Source organism: Oncorhynchus kisutch, linkage group LG13 (assembly GCF_002021735.2).
Source record: "Oncorhynchus kisutch isolate 150728-3 linkage group LG13, Okis_V2, whole genome shotgun sequence".
In the NCBI taxonomy this organism is placed as follows: domain Eukaryota; kingdom Metazoa; phylum Chordata; class Actinopteri; order Salmoniformes; family Salmonidae; genus Oncorhynchus; species Oncorhynchus kisutch.
This window is the reverse complement of record NC_034186.2, coordinates 47374424-47389612: the sequence shown is the minus strand read 5'-3', so window position 1 is coordinate 47389612 and position 15189 is coordinate 47374424. Positions and strand designations below refer to the sequence as shown.

Genomic DNA, 15189 nt, shown 5'->3' with positions numbered 1-15189 from the left:
AAAGTAAGTGGCCCACCTGGGAGTGTGAGGCACAGAGGCACATACTCGACGAACACGATTTAACACAACTGCACCGAATCGCCTTCCTGTCTCGAGAACACTTGAAAACATCAGTGTGGCTTCACATTTAAACAAGCCCACCGCAATTAATGACAGCGTGGCTTCAATCATAAAAAATGTCATGCAACGAAATAACCCAGAGAGGGTGTGTGTATGAAAGAAAAGTTTAGTTGAGCATGTGCGTTTACGTTATTGCCACATATGTACCGTGTGTGGGGCACAAAGTAAAAGTGCTGAGAAAAAAAACAGCAGGCGGGCAGTCCATAACAGTATGGCAGTGTAGGCCTACATAAACAACCTTTATGCCCAAGGTGTACTGACACACCCGCCGCACTGTCATGCTAGCTGCCATGCCACCATCACCAGAGTGTAAGAGCACACCAAACAAAATCTGGAAAGACGCTGAAAATTATACAGGCACACATGTTGTGCCTCCTGCTGTTTCCAATTTAAAATGAGAGTCTCTTGCACAATCTTTCAAACCGCCCCGAGCTCAAAGGCTGTTGATGTACAGGCCGCGACCAGAGGACGCTTTGAAAATGAGTCTGGCATTTCTTAAACGGCTGTGACAGAGCTTGTTGTGTAAAACGGGGAGAGAGCAGCTCCTTTTAGCTAGCCTCACCACCCTTCTCCTTCCTACCCTCTGCTGACTGATATCCCTTTCAAACAGAACCCGAAAACCTGCCACCTTTTCTTTATATCTGAAAGGTATTACTGGCGACAAAGCCTGTACTTTTATTTCCGCCAACCAGCATAGTAATGATTGCGGTAAGGAATTTCAAAGTCTCGCCAACCCCTCAGTATCAACATCGTCTTTTATCTTACCAACTTTGGCATGGGATTAAATCATGAACATTCTATTTTTGTTGTCCGACATAAAACTTGTCTTTGTCATTATGAAAAAGTATATCACAAAAACAGCAGTCTGCATAATTTTTTGCACCCCCACCCCACCCCAAAAAAATAATAATATTTAAGATATGTCAATCTAACAAGCCAGGCAACAAAAACTAACATTCTAGACAATGTTGAGAACATTTCAATAGGCTACAGTAGCATACTATGCAAACAGATAATTCCACCATCAGCGATACAACGAAGATATATTAAAGTCAGTGAATAACAAAGTTACTGGTCGCCAATTTCTCTCCTAAATGTGGACTGTGAATGGGATGGACTGTTTCACTTCCACTCACCTTGGGACAGGTGACCTCGGTCTGCTGGATCATGACGAGGGCTGATGAGATGAGGGCGCCCTGTCTCACATAGTTCACCGGGTCATTAGTCATGGGCTCCAGCAGGTTGATGGCCTCCTGAGAAGAGAGAAAGAACAAAATAACTTTTCAATGATAATACAATACAAACTAAACAAATACCTAGATGACAACTTGAACAGCAAACAAGACGAGGTTATCGTTTTGTTTAGACTCCAAATAAATACATAGATAAAGTTGGATGCTCACTAAGTACGAGCACAGTACTTTGCTGTTCTACAGGAGGATAAGCCCCAGGTCCTTAAGGGAGAAGAGGCTCAGGTGGGTAAACAGTGAGCTCCCTCAGGCCAGTTAGGAACTTCTAGGCCAGTGTTTGGACCAGCGCTCTCCTGGGTATTAAGAAGTAAGCCTGGCAGAGGGTGCCAGCTCAGCCGCTTGGCACAAGTTACCAAGGGCTTCTGAGGAAGGGCGGGCTCAGCTGTGCCAGGGCAAACCTCAGCACTCAGCAGTGAGGACCCAAGATGAGGCCTACACTTGAGATCTCTATCAGATTTCATAGATTGAAAACACTTTAGAAAGTAAAGCTAAGCAAAGAGATTTATTCAATCCACTAATACGAAACAAGTGTATTTAACATGGAAACATACTAATTTTTTGTATTTTGATTGTGAACATTTACTATTTGAGGCATGGGTAGCGCCATTGGTAGGACTGAGCAAATTGTGCATTTCCGCAGAGACTGAAAGTGAATGCTGCCACACCTCTACTAGACCAGAAATGTTTCTCACATCTTTTAATACTCTGTCATTGAGATCAGAACAACAATATTAAGGCAAGAAACTGTATACAATCTGTTTTTATGTTAATTATTTGAGTACTTTTCCGATTGATGAGTCTGTGAAATTTACTTTTGATAACAAGCCGAGTAACGTTAGACAATTGAACCAGCCTAAACGAGACAAGGTAGCTAGCTAGCCTACTTGATTTAGGTCTTCTCTTGTCTTTTTGATGTAAGTGTTTTCATTGATAACGGCACAAAGTCAAATGCTCATATTGACAATTGAAAAAGCATTTGTCATTAGGTAGTATGCACGAGAGCAGGCCTGGGCAAAGGCAGGCCCGGGGGGCATATGCTGCACAGGACAAGAGTCAATACGGGCTACGGAATCATGCTCAGATCAAAGAATTTGCAATAGTAAAGTTTTGAAAAACGTATTTGTTATTCATTTGAAAAGCCCAATGAATACTTGCCTTTTTGTAACGATTTAACTCCCACCGCTTGTGGAAATTTATTTTGAAGGCACGTATAAATAACTGCACAAGGACAGACAGGCTGACACACACGTCACCGTCACAAATAGTAGCTAGCTAGAAATTGCGGGAACATTTTACAAAGATGTTAAAAATTAAAAATAAATGGTGCTGAATGCAGTGTACTTTTCCCTCCATGTAGTTCATTGCATGTTTAATAATGAAAATAAATACTTACCAAAAAGGAGAACATGGATGTAGTTTATTTCTGTGCATGTTAAAAAGTAGCATATCTAGACGTGATTTACAGTAGATATATCTGTCAACACAGTCATACACATGATGTATAATCCTGTAATAGGATTCTGGCCCACGATGGCAAAAATATATTCTAATGTGGCCCTCCATGGAAAATAATTGCCCAGGCCTGAGCTAGAGCTAGCTAAACCGAACTGGCTAGTGATTAAGATATGAAGCTGCTGTAGCTAGCAAGCCAGGAAGAGAGAATATCTGCAGGACTGCTATGTTACCAGTAAAATGTAATGTTATGATCCCATATACAGTCATTTTTAACAACTAGCTAGCTGACTAGGTTTATGTGTCGGTTTATCTGTGATATGATTCCTATAACCTCAGTTTCTTTTTAGATGCATGCCATCAAAGCCACTACACAACACTAATTGCACTACAACGGTGACAAACGGTGCCCACAAACTGTTAGGGCCAACATAAAGCTGTCCCAACAGCAAAGCTTTCTTTTCAGCACCATGGAGTGAATACACACCACCGCTACACCTGGCTAGGCTATCAGCGGAGCCTTGTCGGTCAGCGAAACAGTTAATTCAGCCTCATTTACTGCCTTTAAAAAAAAACATAGCTGACTTGCTTAAACAAATGTAGTTTCTACTGACTTGAGATGTACAAACTTTGGCATGGGAACGATAAGCTGATAAGAGGCCATCATTAATATCGATTAAGACATTAATGAGCGAGCTAAGATGGACGTGGTCAATATAACTATTTGTTCAGCACTTTTGAAATGTACAGCGACAGAATTCAAAACATGGATCGTTCTTACAGTATTCACCAAGTCAGAACCGTAGGATAAATAAAGGGGGTATATAAGCAGACAATGAAAGCACTTACAATATTCAATGATTACATCTCTCTAAAACAGGCTATAGGCTACATGCGCACCACCAAGTCCGCAGCGATTCTGCAGCGATACGCCATTCATCTGGTTTGCGCTTAGTGGGACTATCATTTGTTTTTCAACAGGACAATGACCCAACATGTCCAGGCTGTGTAAGGGCTATTTGACCAAGAAGGAGAGTGATGGAGTGCTGCATCAGATGACCTGGCCTACACAATCACCCGACCTCAACCCAATTGGAATGGTTTGGGATGAGTTGTACCGCAAAATAAAGAAAAAGCAGCCAACAAGTGCTCAGCACATGTGGGAACTGCTTCAATAAATCATTCCAGGTGGAGCGGGTTGAGAGAATGCCAAGAGTGTGCAAAGCGATCATCAAGGCATTTTTTATATTTTGATTTGTTTAACACTTTTTTTGGTTACTACATGATTACAAATGTGCTCTGCCCTACCTGCCCTGAATTACGGGTCGCCACTGTCCCCATCATTTGAAGATGACTGATTTAATATTTTATTAATCAAATGTTTTTTTGTGATAGAAATTAGTCATTAGTCTTTCACATTACATATTTAGTAATGGCAGAATGCATTTTAAACTTCACCCAATGAAACTTTTGTATGACATAATAAATAAAAAAGTATTGATAGGAGTGGGGAAAAAAGGTACTTGTGCATTGATAAGCACACAAAACACGGCATTAACGATAAATAATAAAGATGGCACTTCTTAAAAACCTAATTCACACCGTACTGCAGAATTTGCAAGATTACTTGTCTTTCATTTCGGCACAAATGAAAATGTGGTACTGACTCACCCATGGATTGATGTTTCAGCACAGTCTCAATGAAGAGTTCGGAGTTTGATTAGCCTTGTGTTAAATGCCTGCTAGAGTTAGCAGCAGGCGGACGAGCAATATCAATATCTCCGGAAGAAGCCGGAGCTTCATGTGAAGCTAACTGAAGCTTCACATGGAGAAAACCCTGAGTAGATCTAGCTTTCTTTGTAGGATACCCCTCTGGTCTAAGGTTAGCTGGTTCGTAACTTTGCTACTTAGTCACACATTAACATATTATTTCATATATGGACTATCAGATATGAAATTACGTTACATGTTCTCAAATGCTAGAGTAAAAACCTTTCAATAATAAAATCTATTTTTGTCACCTGCAAGCTGATTGAGAACTTTTATAATTCCCTTCCATTCATGATTCCCATTTTTGTATGCTGAAGGGTCATTGCTACTCTGGTAAGACGAGGGCGAAGATGATGGCCTCTTCTCCCGCCCCTAGATCCCTGACCACCAGTGACAATATGCCAACCAAACATTAAACCAAACTCCTCCTGAGTTGCGCAAAAAGGTATAATTTCTCATTCATTCCCTTTCTATATAATTTATTAGACTTGAACATAGTTAATTCGAAAAGTTTCCAGACCCCTTGACTTTTTCCACATTTTGTTACGTTACAGCCTTATTCTAAAATTGATTAAATTGTTTTTTCTCCTCATCAAGCTATACACAATACATCAATAAGAAAGAAAAAACAAGTCTAGAAATGTTTGCAAAAATTGAAATATTCCATTTACATAGCTCAGTATTTAGTTGAAGCACATTTGGCAGCGTTCAATCTTGGTTTCATTAGACTAGAGAATCTTGTTACTCATGGTCTGAGAGTCTTTAGGTACCTTTTGGCAAACTCCAAGCGGGCTGTCATGTGCCTTTCTTTAACTGAGGAGTGGCTTCCCTCTGGCCACTCTACCATAAAGGCCTGAATGGTGGAGTGCCGCAAAGATGGTTGTTCTTCTAAAAGGTTCTCCCATCTTCACAGATGAACTCTGGACCTCTGTCAGAGTGACCATCTGTGTTTTGGTCACCTCCCTGACCAAGGCCCTTCTCCCCCGATTGCTCAGTTTGGCTAGGCAGCAAGCTCTAGGAAAAGTCTTGGTGGTTCCAAACTTCTTCCATTTAAGAATGATGGAGGACACGGTGTTCTTGGGGACCTTCAATGCAGAAATGTTTTGGTACCCTTCCCCAGATCTGTGCCTCGACACAATCCTGTGTCGGAGCTCTATGGACAATTCCTTCGACATCATGGCTTGGTTTTTGCTCTGACATGCACTGTCAACTGTGGGACCTTATATAGACAGGTTAGTGCCTTTCCGAAATTACCATAGGTGGACTCCAGTCAAGTTGTAGAAACATCAAGGAGGATCAATGGAAACAGGATGCACCAGAGCTCAATTTCGAGTCTCATAGCAAAGGGAATGTAAATACATATGTAAATAAGGTATTTCTATATTTTGCAAACATCTCTAAAAACCAGTTTTTGCTTTGTCATTATGGGGTATTGTGTGTAGATCGAGGGAAGAAAATAATTTTATCCATTTTAAAATAAGGCTGTAACGTAACGAAATGTGGAAAATGTCAAGGGGTCTGAATTCTTTCCGAATGCACTGTATTACTCTTTTCGAAACGTAAAATCAGACATTTGCTTACTTCAGTGTCATTCATTCATGATATAATTTGCACTGAAAGAGGAACATACAGAGAATGAACTGCCAGGTGCGTCATAATAGTCTGGAAGTAAAGCCACACTGGGAGCCAAATTTGAAATGGAATACATCGAATACATGGAGCAGGTGGAGAAGAAAAAAATCACATTAAAACAATATTTAAATGTATTTTCGGGAAGGGATGGGGTCACTATTCATGTAATACACACACACACACATACAAACACACACACACACACATATATACACGTGTATATATATATATATATATATATATATATATATATATATATATATATATATATATACACACACAGTGGGGCAAAAAATTATTTAGTCAGCCACCAATTGTGCAAGTTCTCCCACTTAAAAAGATGAGGCCTGTAATTTTCATCATAGGTACACTTCAACTATGACAGAATGAGACAAAATGAGAAAGAAAGAAAATCACATTGTAGGATTTTTAATGAATTTATTTGCAAATTGTGGTGGAAAATAAGTTTTTGGTCAATAAGTTAATCTCAATACTTTGTTATATACCCTTTGTTGGCAATGACAGAGGTCAAATGTTTTCTGTAAGTCTTTCACAAGGTTTTCACACACTGTTGCTGGTATTTTGGCCCATTCCTCCATGCAGATCTCCTCTAGATCAGTGATGTTGTGGGGCTGTTGCTGGGCAGCACGGACTTTCAATTCCCTCCAAAGATTTTCTATAGGGTTGAGATCTGGAGACTGGCTAGGCCACTCCAGGACCTTGAAATGCTTCTTACGAAGCCACTCCTTCGTTGTCCGGGCAGTGTGTTTGGGATCATTGTTATGCTGAAAGACCCAGCCACGTTTCATCTTCAATGCCCTTGCTGATGGAAGGAGGTTTTCACTCAATGGCCCCATTCATTCTTTCCTTTACACGGATCAGTCGTCCTGGTCCCTTGGCAGAAAAACAGCCCCAAAGCATGATGTTTTCACCCCCATGCATCACAGTAGTTATGGTGTTCTTTGGATGCAACTCAGCATTCTTTGTCCTCCAAACACAACAAGTTTTTACCAAAAAGTTATATTTTGGTTTCATCTGACCATATGACATTCTCCCAATCTTCTTCTGGATCATCAAAATGCTCTCTAGCAAACTTCAGACTGGCCTGGACATGTACTGGCTTAAGCAGGGGGACACGGTCTGGCACTGCAGGATTTGAGTCCCCGGGGGCTTAGTGTGTTACTGATGGTAGGCTTTGTTACTTTGGTCCCAGCTCTCTGCAGGCATTCACTAGGTTCCCCCGTGTGGTTCTGGGATTTTTGCTTACCGTTCTTGTGATAATTTTGACCCCACGGGGTGAGATCTTGCGTGGAGCCACAGATCGAGGGAGTTTATCAGTGGTCTTGTATGTCTTCCATTTCCTAATAATTGCTCCCACTGTTGATTTCTTCAAACCAAGCTGCTTACCTATTGCAGATTCAGTCTTCCCAGCCTGGTGCAGGTCTACAATTTTGTTTCTGGTGTCCTTTGACAGCTCTTTGGTCTTGGCCATAGTGGAGTTTGGAGTGTGACTGTTTGAGGTTGTGGACAGGTGTCTTTTATACTGATAACAAGTTCAAACAGGTGTCATTAATACAGGTAACGAGTGGAGGACAGAGGAGCCTCTTAAAGAAGAAGTCAGGTCTGTGAGAGCCAGAAATCTTGCTTGTTTGTAGGTGACCAAATACTTATTTTCCACCATAATTTGCAAATAAATTCATAAAAAATTCTACAATGTGATTTTCTGGATTTATCCCCCTCATTTTGTCTGTCATAGTTGAAGTGTACCTATGATGAAAATTACAGGCCTCTCATCTTTTAAGTGGGAGAACTTGCACAATTGGTGGCTGACTAAATACTTTTTTGCCCCACTGTATATACATCAATAGTTATTGGGGAATTATTTCATAGTTTCTTCACAGATATATTATTTTCCCATTTCAGTCTTATAGCAACCCTATGCTTGGTGTGACTGTTATAGGAAGAGGAGACCATCTGATACACCTGGAAATATTTTGATATGAACCTGGAATTAAAATTAAAGAGGACCAGTGCTTCTATAGTGAAACAAATCTCACATAAGTCCAGTTTGCGAGCAATGTTAGGCTACATTGTATCGTTGTTTCTTCTTCAGAGCGCAGTGGTGAGCAACAAAATAATATCACTTCACCAAGACACCCACGAGTTCAAGTTTAGCACTTTATCCACAAATGTTTTTAATGATCTGAATTATTTTTTTTATTTCACCTTTATTTAATCAGGTAGGCCAGTTGAGAACAAGTTCTCATTTACAACTGCGACCTGGCCAAGATAAAGCAACACAGTGCGACAAAAACAACAGAGTTACACATGGGATAAACAAACGTACAGTCAATAACACAATAGAAAATCTGTATACAGTGCAAACGAAGTAAGGAGGTAAGGCAATAAAAAAGGCTATAGTGGCAAAGTAATTACAATTTAGCAAGTAACACTGGCGTGATAGATGTGAGGATGAGGATGTGCAAGTATAAATACTTGTGTGCAAAATAGCAGAAAAATATATATAAATAAATATGGGGATAAGGTAGGAAGTTGGTTGAATGGGCTATTTATAGATGGCCTGTGTACAACGATCGGTAAGCAGCTCTGACTCTTGAAGTTATTGAGGGAGATATAAGTCTCCAACTTCAGTGTTTTTTTGCAATTCGTTCCAGTCATTGCCAGCAGAGAACTAGAAGGAAAGGCCAAATGAGGTGTTGGCTTTGGGGATGACCAGTGAAATATACCTGCTGGAGCGCATGCTACGGGTGGGTGTTGCCATGGTGACACGTGAGCTGAGATACGGCGGGGCTTTACCTAGCAAAGACTTAGAGGACCTGAAGCCAATGGGTTTGGCGACGAATATGTAGCGAGGACCCGCCAACGACAGCCTACAGGGGGCAATGATGGGTAGTATATGGGGCTTTGGTGACAAAACGGATGGCACTGTGATAGACTGCATCCAATTTACTGGGTAGAGTGTTGGAGGCTATTTTGTAAATGACATCGCCGAAGTCAAGGATCGGCAGGATAGTAAGTTTTACGAGGGTATGTTTAGCAGCATGAGTGAAGAAGGCTTTGTTGCGAAATAGGAAGCCGATTCTAGATTTAACTTTAGATTGGAAATTTGAGTCTGGAAGGAGAGTTTACAGTCTAGCCAGACACGTAGGTATTTATAGTTGTCCACATATTCTAAGTCAGAACCGTCCAGAGTAGTGATGCTAGACGGGCGGGCGCTTATTTAAGATGGTGTGCAAGGCACTTTTGAAGAACAACCAGGCATCCTCTACCGACGGGATGAGTTCAATATCCTTCCAGGATACCCGGGCCAGGTCGATTAGAAAGGCCTGCTCGCAGAAGTGTTTTAAGGAGCGTTTGACAGTGATGAGGGGTGGTCGTTTGACCCCGGACCTATAACGGACGCAGGCAATGAGGCAGTGATCGCTGAGATCCTGGCTGAAAACAACAGAGGTGTATTTAGAGGGCAGGTTGGTCAGGATGATACCTATTAGGGTGCCCATGTTTATGGATAGATGGGGGGCAATCACATATGGTATCCAGGGCACAGCTGGGATCTGAAGGGGGTCTATAACAAGTGGCAACAGTGAGAGACTTATTTCTGGAGAGATGGATTTTTAAAAGTAGTAGCTAGAACTGTTTGGGCATAGACCTGGATAGTAGGACAGAACTCTGCAGGCTATCGCTACAGTAGATTGCAATTCTGCCCCCTTTAGCAGTTCTATCTTGAAGGAAAATATTGTAATTGGGAATGGACATTTCTGAATTTTTGGTGGCCTTCCTAAGCCTGTATTCAGACACGGCTAGGACATCAGGGTTGGCAGAGTGTGCTAAAGCAGTGAATAAAGCAAACTTCTTCTGATGTTAACATGCATGAACCCAAGGCTTTTCCAGTTACAGCAGTCAACAAATGAGAGAGCCTGGGGACACACAGGACCTGGGTTAACCTCTACATCACCAGAGGAACAAAGGAGGAGTAGGATAAGGGTACGGGCTAAAGGCTTTAAGAACTGGTTGTCTAGTGCGTTCGGAACAGAGAGTAAAAGGAGTAGACTTCTGGGCGTGGTAGGATAGATTCATGGCATAATGCACAGGCAAGGGCATGGTAGGGTGCGAGTACAGTGGAGGTAAATCTAGGCATTGAGTGACAATGAGAGAGGCTGCATCTTTGTAAGCGCCAGTTAAGCTAGGTGCGGTCTCCACGTGTGTGGGGGGTGGGGCAAGGGAGCTAACCGAGGCATGTAGAGCAGGAATAGGGGCTCCGCAGTAAAACAAAACAATGAGAGCTACCCTAAACAACAGTATACAAGGGCTTATTGAAATTAGAGGGGGGCATAAAGCAATCAGGTGTTGATTGGAAGGGCTAAGACAACAACGGGTAAACAGCTAAGACGACAACAGGTAAATGGCGATGAATGGGCAGAGAGGGGTCAATTAGCTACACACAGGGCCTGAGTTCGAGGCTGGGGCCAACTAATAAACAAAATGAAGTATCGTGTACTGAATAGTCCAGTAGGCATCAGCTGTGTTGCCGAGTGATCATAGGGTCCAATAAGCAGCAATGGACGAAACAGGGAGCCACTCAGCAGTCGTCGCTATGCTAGGCAAGCGGGAGACACTGCGCTCAGAGAGTTAGCGGGCTGGGGCTAGTAGCTGGGTCCTCACCGACATCAACGACGCAGATGCCCGGTTGAGAGCACATCGGCCAAAATACGTCAGCAGACCAGTCGTGATGGTTCGGCGGGGCTCCGTGTCAACAAAGGGTCCAGGCCAACAAAGGGTCCAGGCCAATTGGCAAGAGAGTTATTGTAGTTGGTGTACTTCATTTGCGATCCGGGGGAATGGGCCTAGCTCGAGGGTAACTGGTGCTTGCTTCTGGACAAGGGCGGTAGCCACGATAGCCACTCAGTGGCAGCTAGCTAGCGGCGATGATCCGTTGTAATGGTCCAGAGCTTGCGGCAGGAATCCGTTGATGTAGTGGGGGGGGGGCCGTCCGATATGCTCAGGGCTTATATCGCGCTGTGCAGACTGGCAGATATTATCCGGGCTAAAGCGGCTGGTGTCTGTGTTAAAGACTGCTAGCAGTGGCTAACAAAGACTGTATAGCTAGTAGCTAATTAGCTGATGGAGGTTCCAGTTATAAGGTTAAAAAAAATTGCAGATCCGTACCATGTTGGGTGAGGCGGGTTGCAGGAAGGTACACTGCTCAACAAAAAAAAGGGAATACTTAAACAACACAATGTAACTCCAAGTCAATCACACTTCTGTGAAATCAAACTGTCCACTTAGGAAGCAACACTGATTGACAATAAATTTCACATGCTGTTGTGCAAATGGAATAGACAACAGGTAGAAATTATAGGCAATTAGCAAGACACCCCCAATAAAGGAGTGGTTCTGCAGGTGGTGACCACAGACCACTTCTCAGTTCCTATGCTTCCTGGCTGATGTTTTGGTCACTTTTGAATGCTGGCGGTGCTTTCACTCTAGTGGTAGCATGAGACGGAGTCTACAACCCACACAAGTGGCTCAGGTATAGTGCAGCTCATCCAGGATGGCACATCAATGCGAGTTGTGGCAAGAAGGTTTGCTGTGTCTGTCAGCGTAGTGTCCAGAGCATGGAGGCGCTACCAGGAGACAGGCCAGTACATCAGGAGACGTGGAGGAGGCCATAGGAGGGCAACAACCCAGCAGCAGGACCGCTACCTCCGCCTTTGTGCAAGAAGGAGCAGGAGGAGCACTGCCAGAGCCCTGCAAAATGACCTCCAGCAGGCCACAAATGTGCATGTGTCTGCTCAAACGGTCAGAAACAGACTCCATGAGGGTGGTATGAGGGCCCGACATCCACAGGAGGGGGTTGTGCTTACAGCCCAACACCGTGCAGGACGTTTGGCATTTGCCAGAGAACACCAAGATTGGCAAATTCGCCACTGGCGCCCTGTGCTCTTCACAGACGAAAGCATGTTCACATTGAACATGTGACAGAGTCCGGAGACGCCGTGGAGAATGTTCTGTTGCCTGCAACATCCTCCAGCATGACCGGTTTGGCGGTGGGTCAGTCATGGTGTTGGGTGGCATTTCTTTGGGGGGCCGCACAGCCCTCCACGTGCTCGCCAGAGGTAGCCTGACTGCCATTAGGTACCGAGATGAGATCCTCAGACCCCTTGTGAGACCATATGCTGGTGCGGTTGGCCCTGGGTTCCTCCTAATGCAAGACAATGCTAGACCTCATGTGGCTGGAGTGTGTCAGCAGTTCCTGCAAGAGGAAGGCATTGATGCTATGGACTGGCCCGCCCGTTCCCCAGACCTGAATCCAATTGAGCACATCTGAGACATCATGTCTCGCTCCATCCACCAACACCACGTTGCACCACAGACTGTCCAGGACTTGGCGGATGCTTTAGTCCAGGTCTGGGAGGAGATCCCTCAGGAGACCATCCGCCACATCATCAGGAGCATGCACAGGCGTTGTAGGGAGGTCATACAGGCACGTGGAGGCCACACACACTACTGAGCCTCATTTTGACTTGTTTTAAGGACATTACATCAAAGTTGGATCAGCCTGTAGTGTGGTTTTCCACTTTAATTTTGAGTGTGACTCCAAATCCAGACCTCCATGGGTTGATACATTTGATTTCCATTGATCATTTTTGTGTGATTTTGTTGTCAGCACATTCAACTATGTAAAGAAAAAAGTATTTAATAAGAATATTTCATTCATTCAGATCTAGGATGTGTTATTTTAGTGTTCCTTAATTTTTTTGAGCAGTGTATATTTAATGGGGCGGCACGGTAGCCTAGCGGTTAGAGCGTTGGACTAGCAGCCGAAAGGTTGCAAGTTCAAATCCCCGAGCTGACAAGGTACAATCTGTCGTTCTGCCCCTAACCCACTGTCCCTAGGCCGTCATTGAAAATAAGAATTTGTTCTTAACTGACTTGCCTAGTTAAATAAAGGTAAAATAAAAAAATACATTCGAAAATTGAAAAAGAGATTGAAATGTATACAGAAAAATTAGAAGAAGAAAAAAACTTCCCCCAAAAAAGCTGAATATTTACACAGGACAAAAACAAACACGTCTTGCTGCTACGCCATCTTGGAAAATATGTGGTGATGATGATGAAGGGGGTGATTGAATACAATATACAACGGGGTTGGCAACTAGGTTTGGCCTCCAGCCAATTTTTTCCTGAGCTTGTAGCTAGTCGGCAGGCCAGAACATATTTAGCCTATTAGCAAATAGCCTACTAGCTGCCCAATTTATAGCCCTACACCACACATGTAGTAGCCTACACACTCTTTTTATGCAAACCTTCAGAACCTGCTCCCAAACAGCACAGATGTAAGATTTTATTTTTCCCTGTAGAAGCACTGGTCCTCTTAAATTGTAATTCCAAGTAGCAAAAATATTTAGGATCATATGACGGTCTGCTCTGCCATTTCTCCCCTTCACACCAGGGCTGCCAAAAATATCAGATTGCTATAAGACAAATGGGAAAATAATGGATCTGTGAAAAAAGTATAAAATAGCTCCCCACTACCAATGTAATGTTTACATTTAATGTATTCCTTGAACGTTGACCACAGCCCTTCTGAAAATACATTTACATTTTTTCCAACCTGCTCCATGTATTCAATTTCAAATTTGGCTCCAAGTGCAGCTTTACCTCCGGGCTATTATGACACATCTGGCAGTTCCTTCTCCGTATGTTCCTAGCAGAGGTTGAGTCTTCTAGTAGTTAGCCTCGGTTAGCCTCAGGTATTCGGTGGTGTCCGTTATTTTGCTACACTCAGTGTGTGGGAGGGATACAACACAGCCCTGTGGTAGGCTAGGAGGAGCTTTCGCAATACTTCATAGACCCTTTAAATTATTTTAGATCCATGAAGCTGCATTAAGAAGTGTCTACAGGTAAGCATATGGGCTGATTTTGGACTGGACAATAGAATTTGCAGGTTGTTCACAGAGAGGGGAGGGAGGGAGGGAGGGAGGGAAAGGATGTACAGTACATGAGGTGGACGAGGCACTCACCTTGTTGCCTGTCCCGGCACAGCAGATGCCAAGGGCCATTGCGGCCCCGCAGCGCACATGGGGGTTGTAGCTCTCTGACAGGAGGGACACCACACTAGGGCACTGCTCTGGGGTCCTGTACACAAACAAAGAAAGACATTGCAATTCAGTTACGCTCATTGTTATTTACATCAAACATCCGAGCAACGGTCTTGAGCCTTGCAAACAATGTAAATAGGCCTAATAAAAATCCATTACTAATCATCATCATTATTATTATTATGATGAACCGTCTCAGCCATCATTGAAGAGACTGGGGTTTTATGAACATTGCAGGTCATTCTATAAGAATTAATCCAATTGGCACCAGGTCCAAGGCTTTAATATCATTATAGAATAATTGTACAGGCGACAGGTGGCTCATAACTACAGCACATCATAAGGAATTGTCACAACCTAATCCTGAACCGGTGTTGGAGGGGGGAACTTGGGGGGCATGTGTGCTGTGTGAAATAGGGGCAGTGATTTATAGGTCTGACACCTCTCAAAGTCTTCATGCATTTTATATGGGTGTGCTGCATGGGAAAGGGAACACATTGTGCTTAACCATTTTGCTAGATTGAAATCTATGGCTTGAAGTATAATGGCATGAGTCTAGCTCAGAATGGAGAACAAAAATTCTCTGCTAAGTATAAATTGTTATTTCTTTGCTTACTTAAGTGAGGACTGAGCAAAGTCAACTAAGACATACAGCAGGGGCGACGCCAGGCTCTTAACTCGTTCACTTTGTCAAAATCCCTTTTAGTCTTACAAAAAGAACAAGCACACAAACATCCACTCAACAGTCAAGTTAATAAAATAATGTTTTTGATTAAATAATAATAAAGGACACCCTCATTTAGGTGATGGGATTTTTGCAGAAAACTGCCAACTTAGTGTAT

At 43.0% G+C, this 15189-nt stretch overlaps 1 protein-coding gene across 1 annotated transcript in view; it reads right to left on the bottom strand.

Moving 5' to 3' along the window:
- LOC109902257 (26S proteasome non-ATPase regulatory subunit 1-like) overlaps positions 1-15189 on the bottom strand; it is a 114359-nt gene that overhangs the window by 33063 nt on the left and 66107 nt on the right. Inside the window, exons 17-18 of the mRNA XM_020498473.2 lie at positions 14270-14384; positions 1257-1373 (exon numbers count right to left, since the gene is read on the bottom strand). Of these exons, the coding sequence (XP_020354062.1) occupies positions 1257-1373; positions 14270-14384 (232 nt within the window). The remainder of the gene's footprint in view (positions 1-1256; positions 1374-14269; positions 14385-15189) is intronic.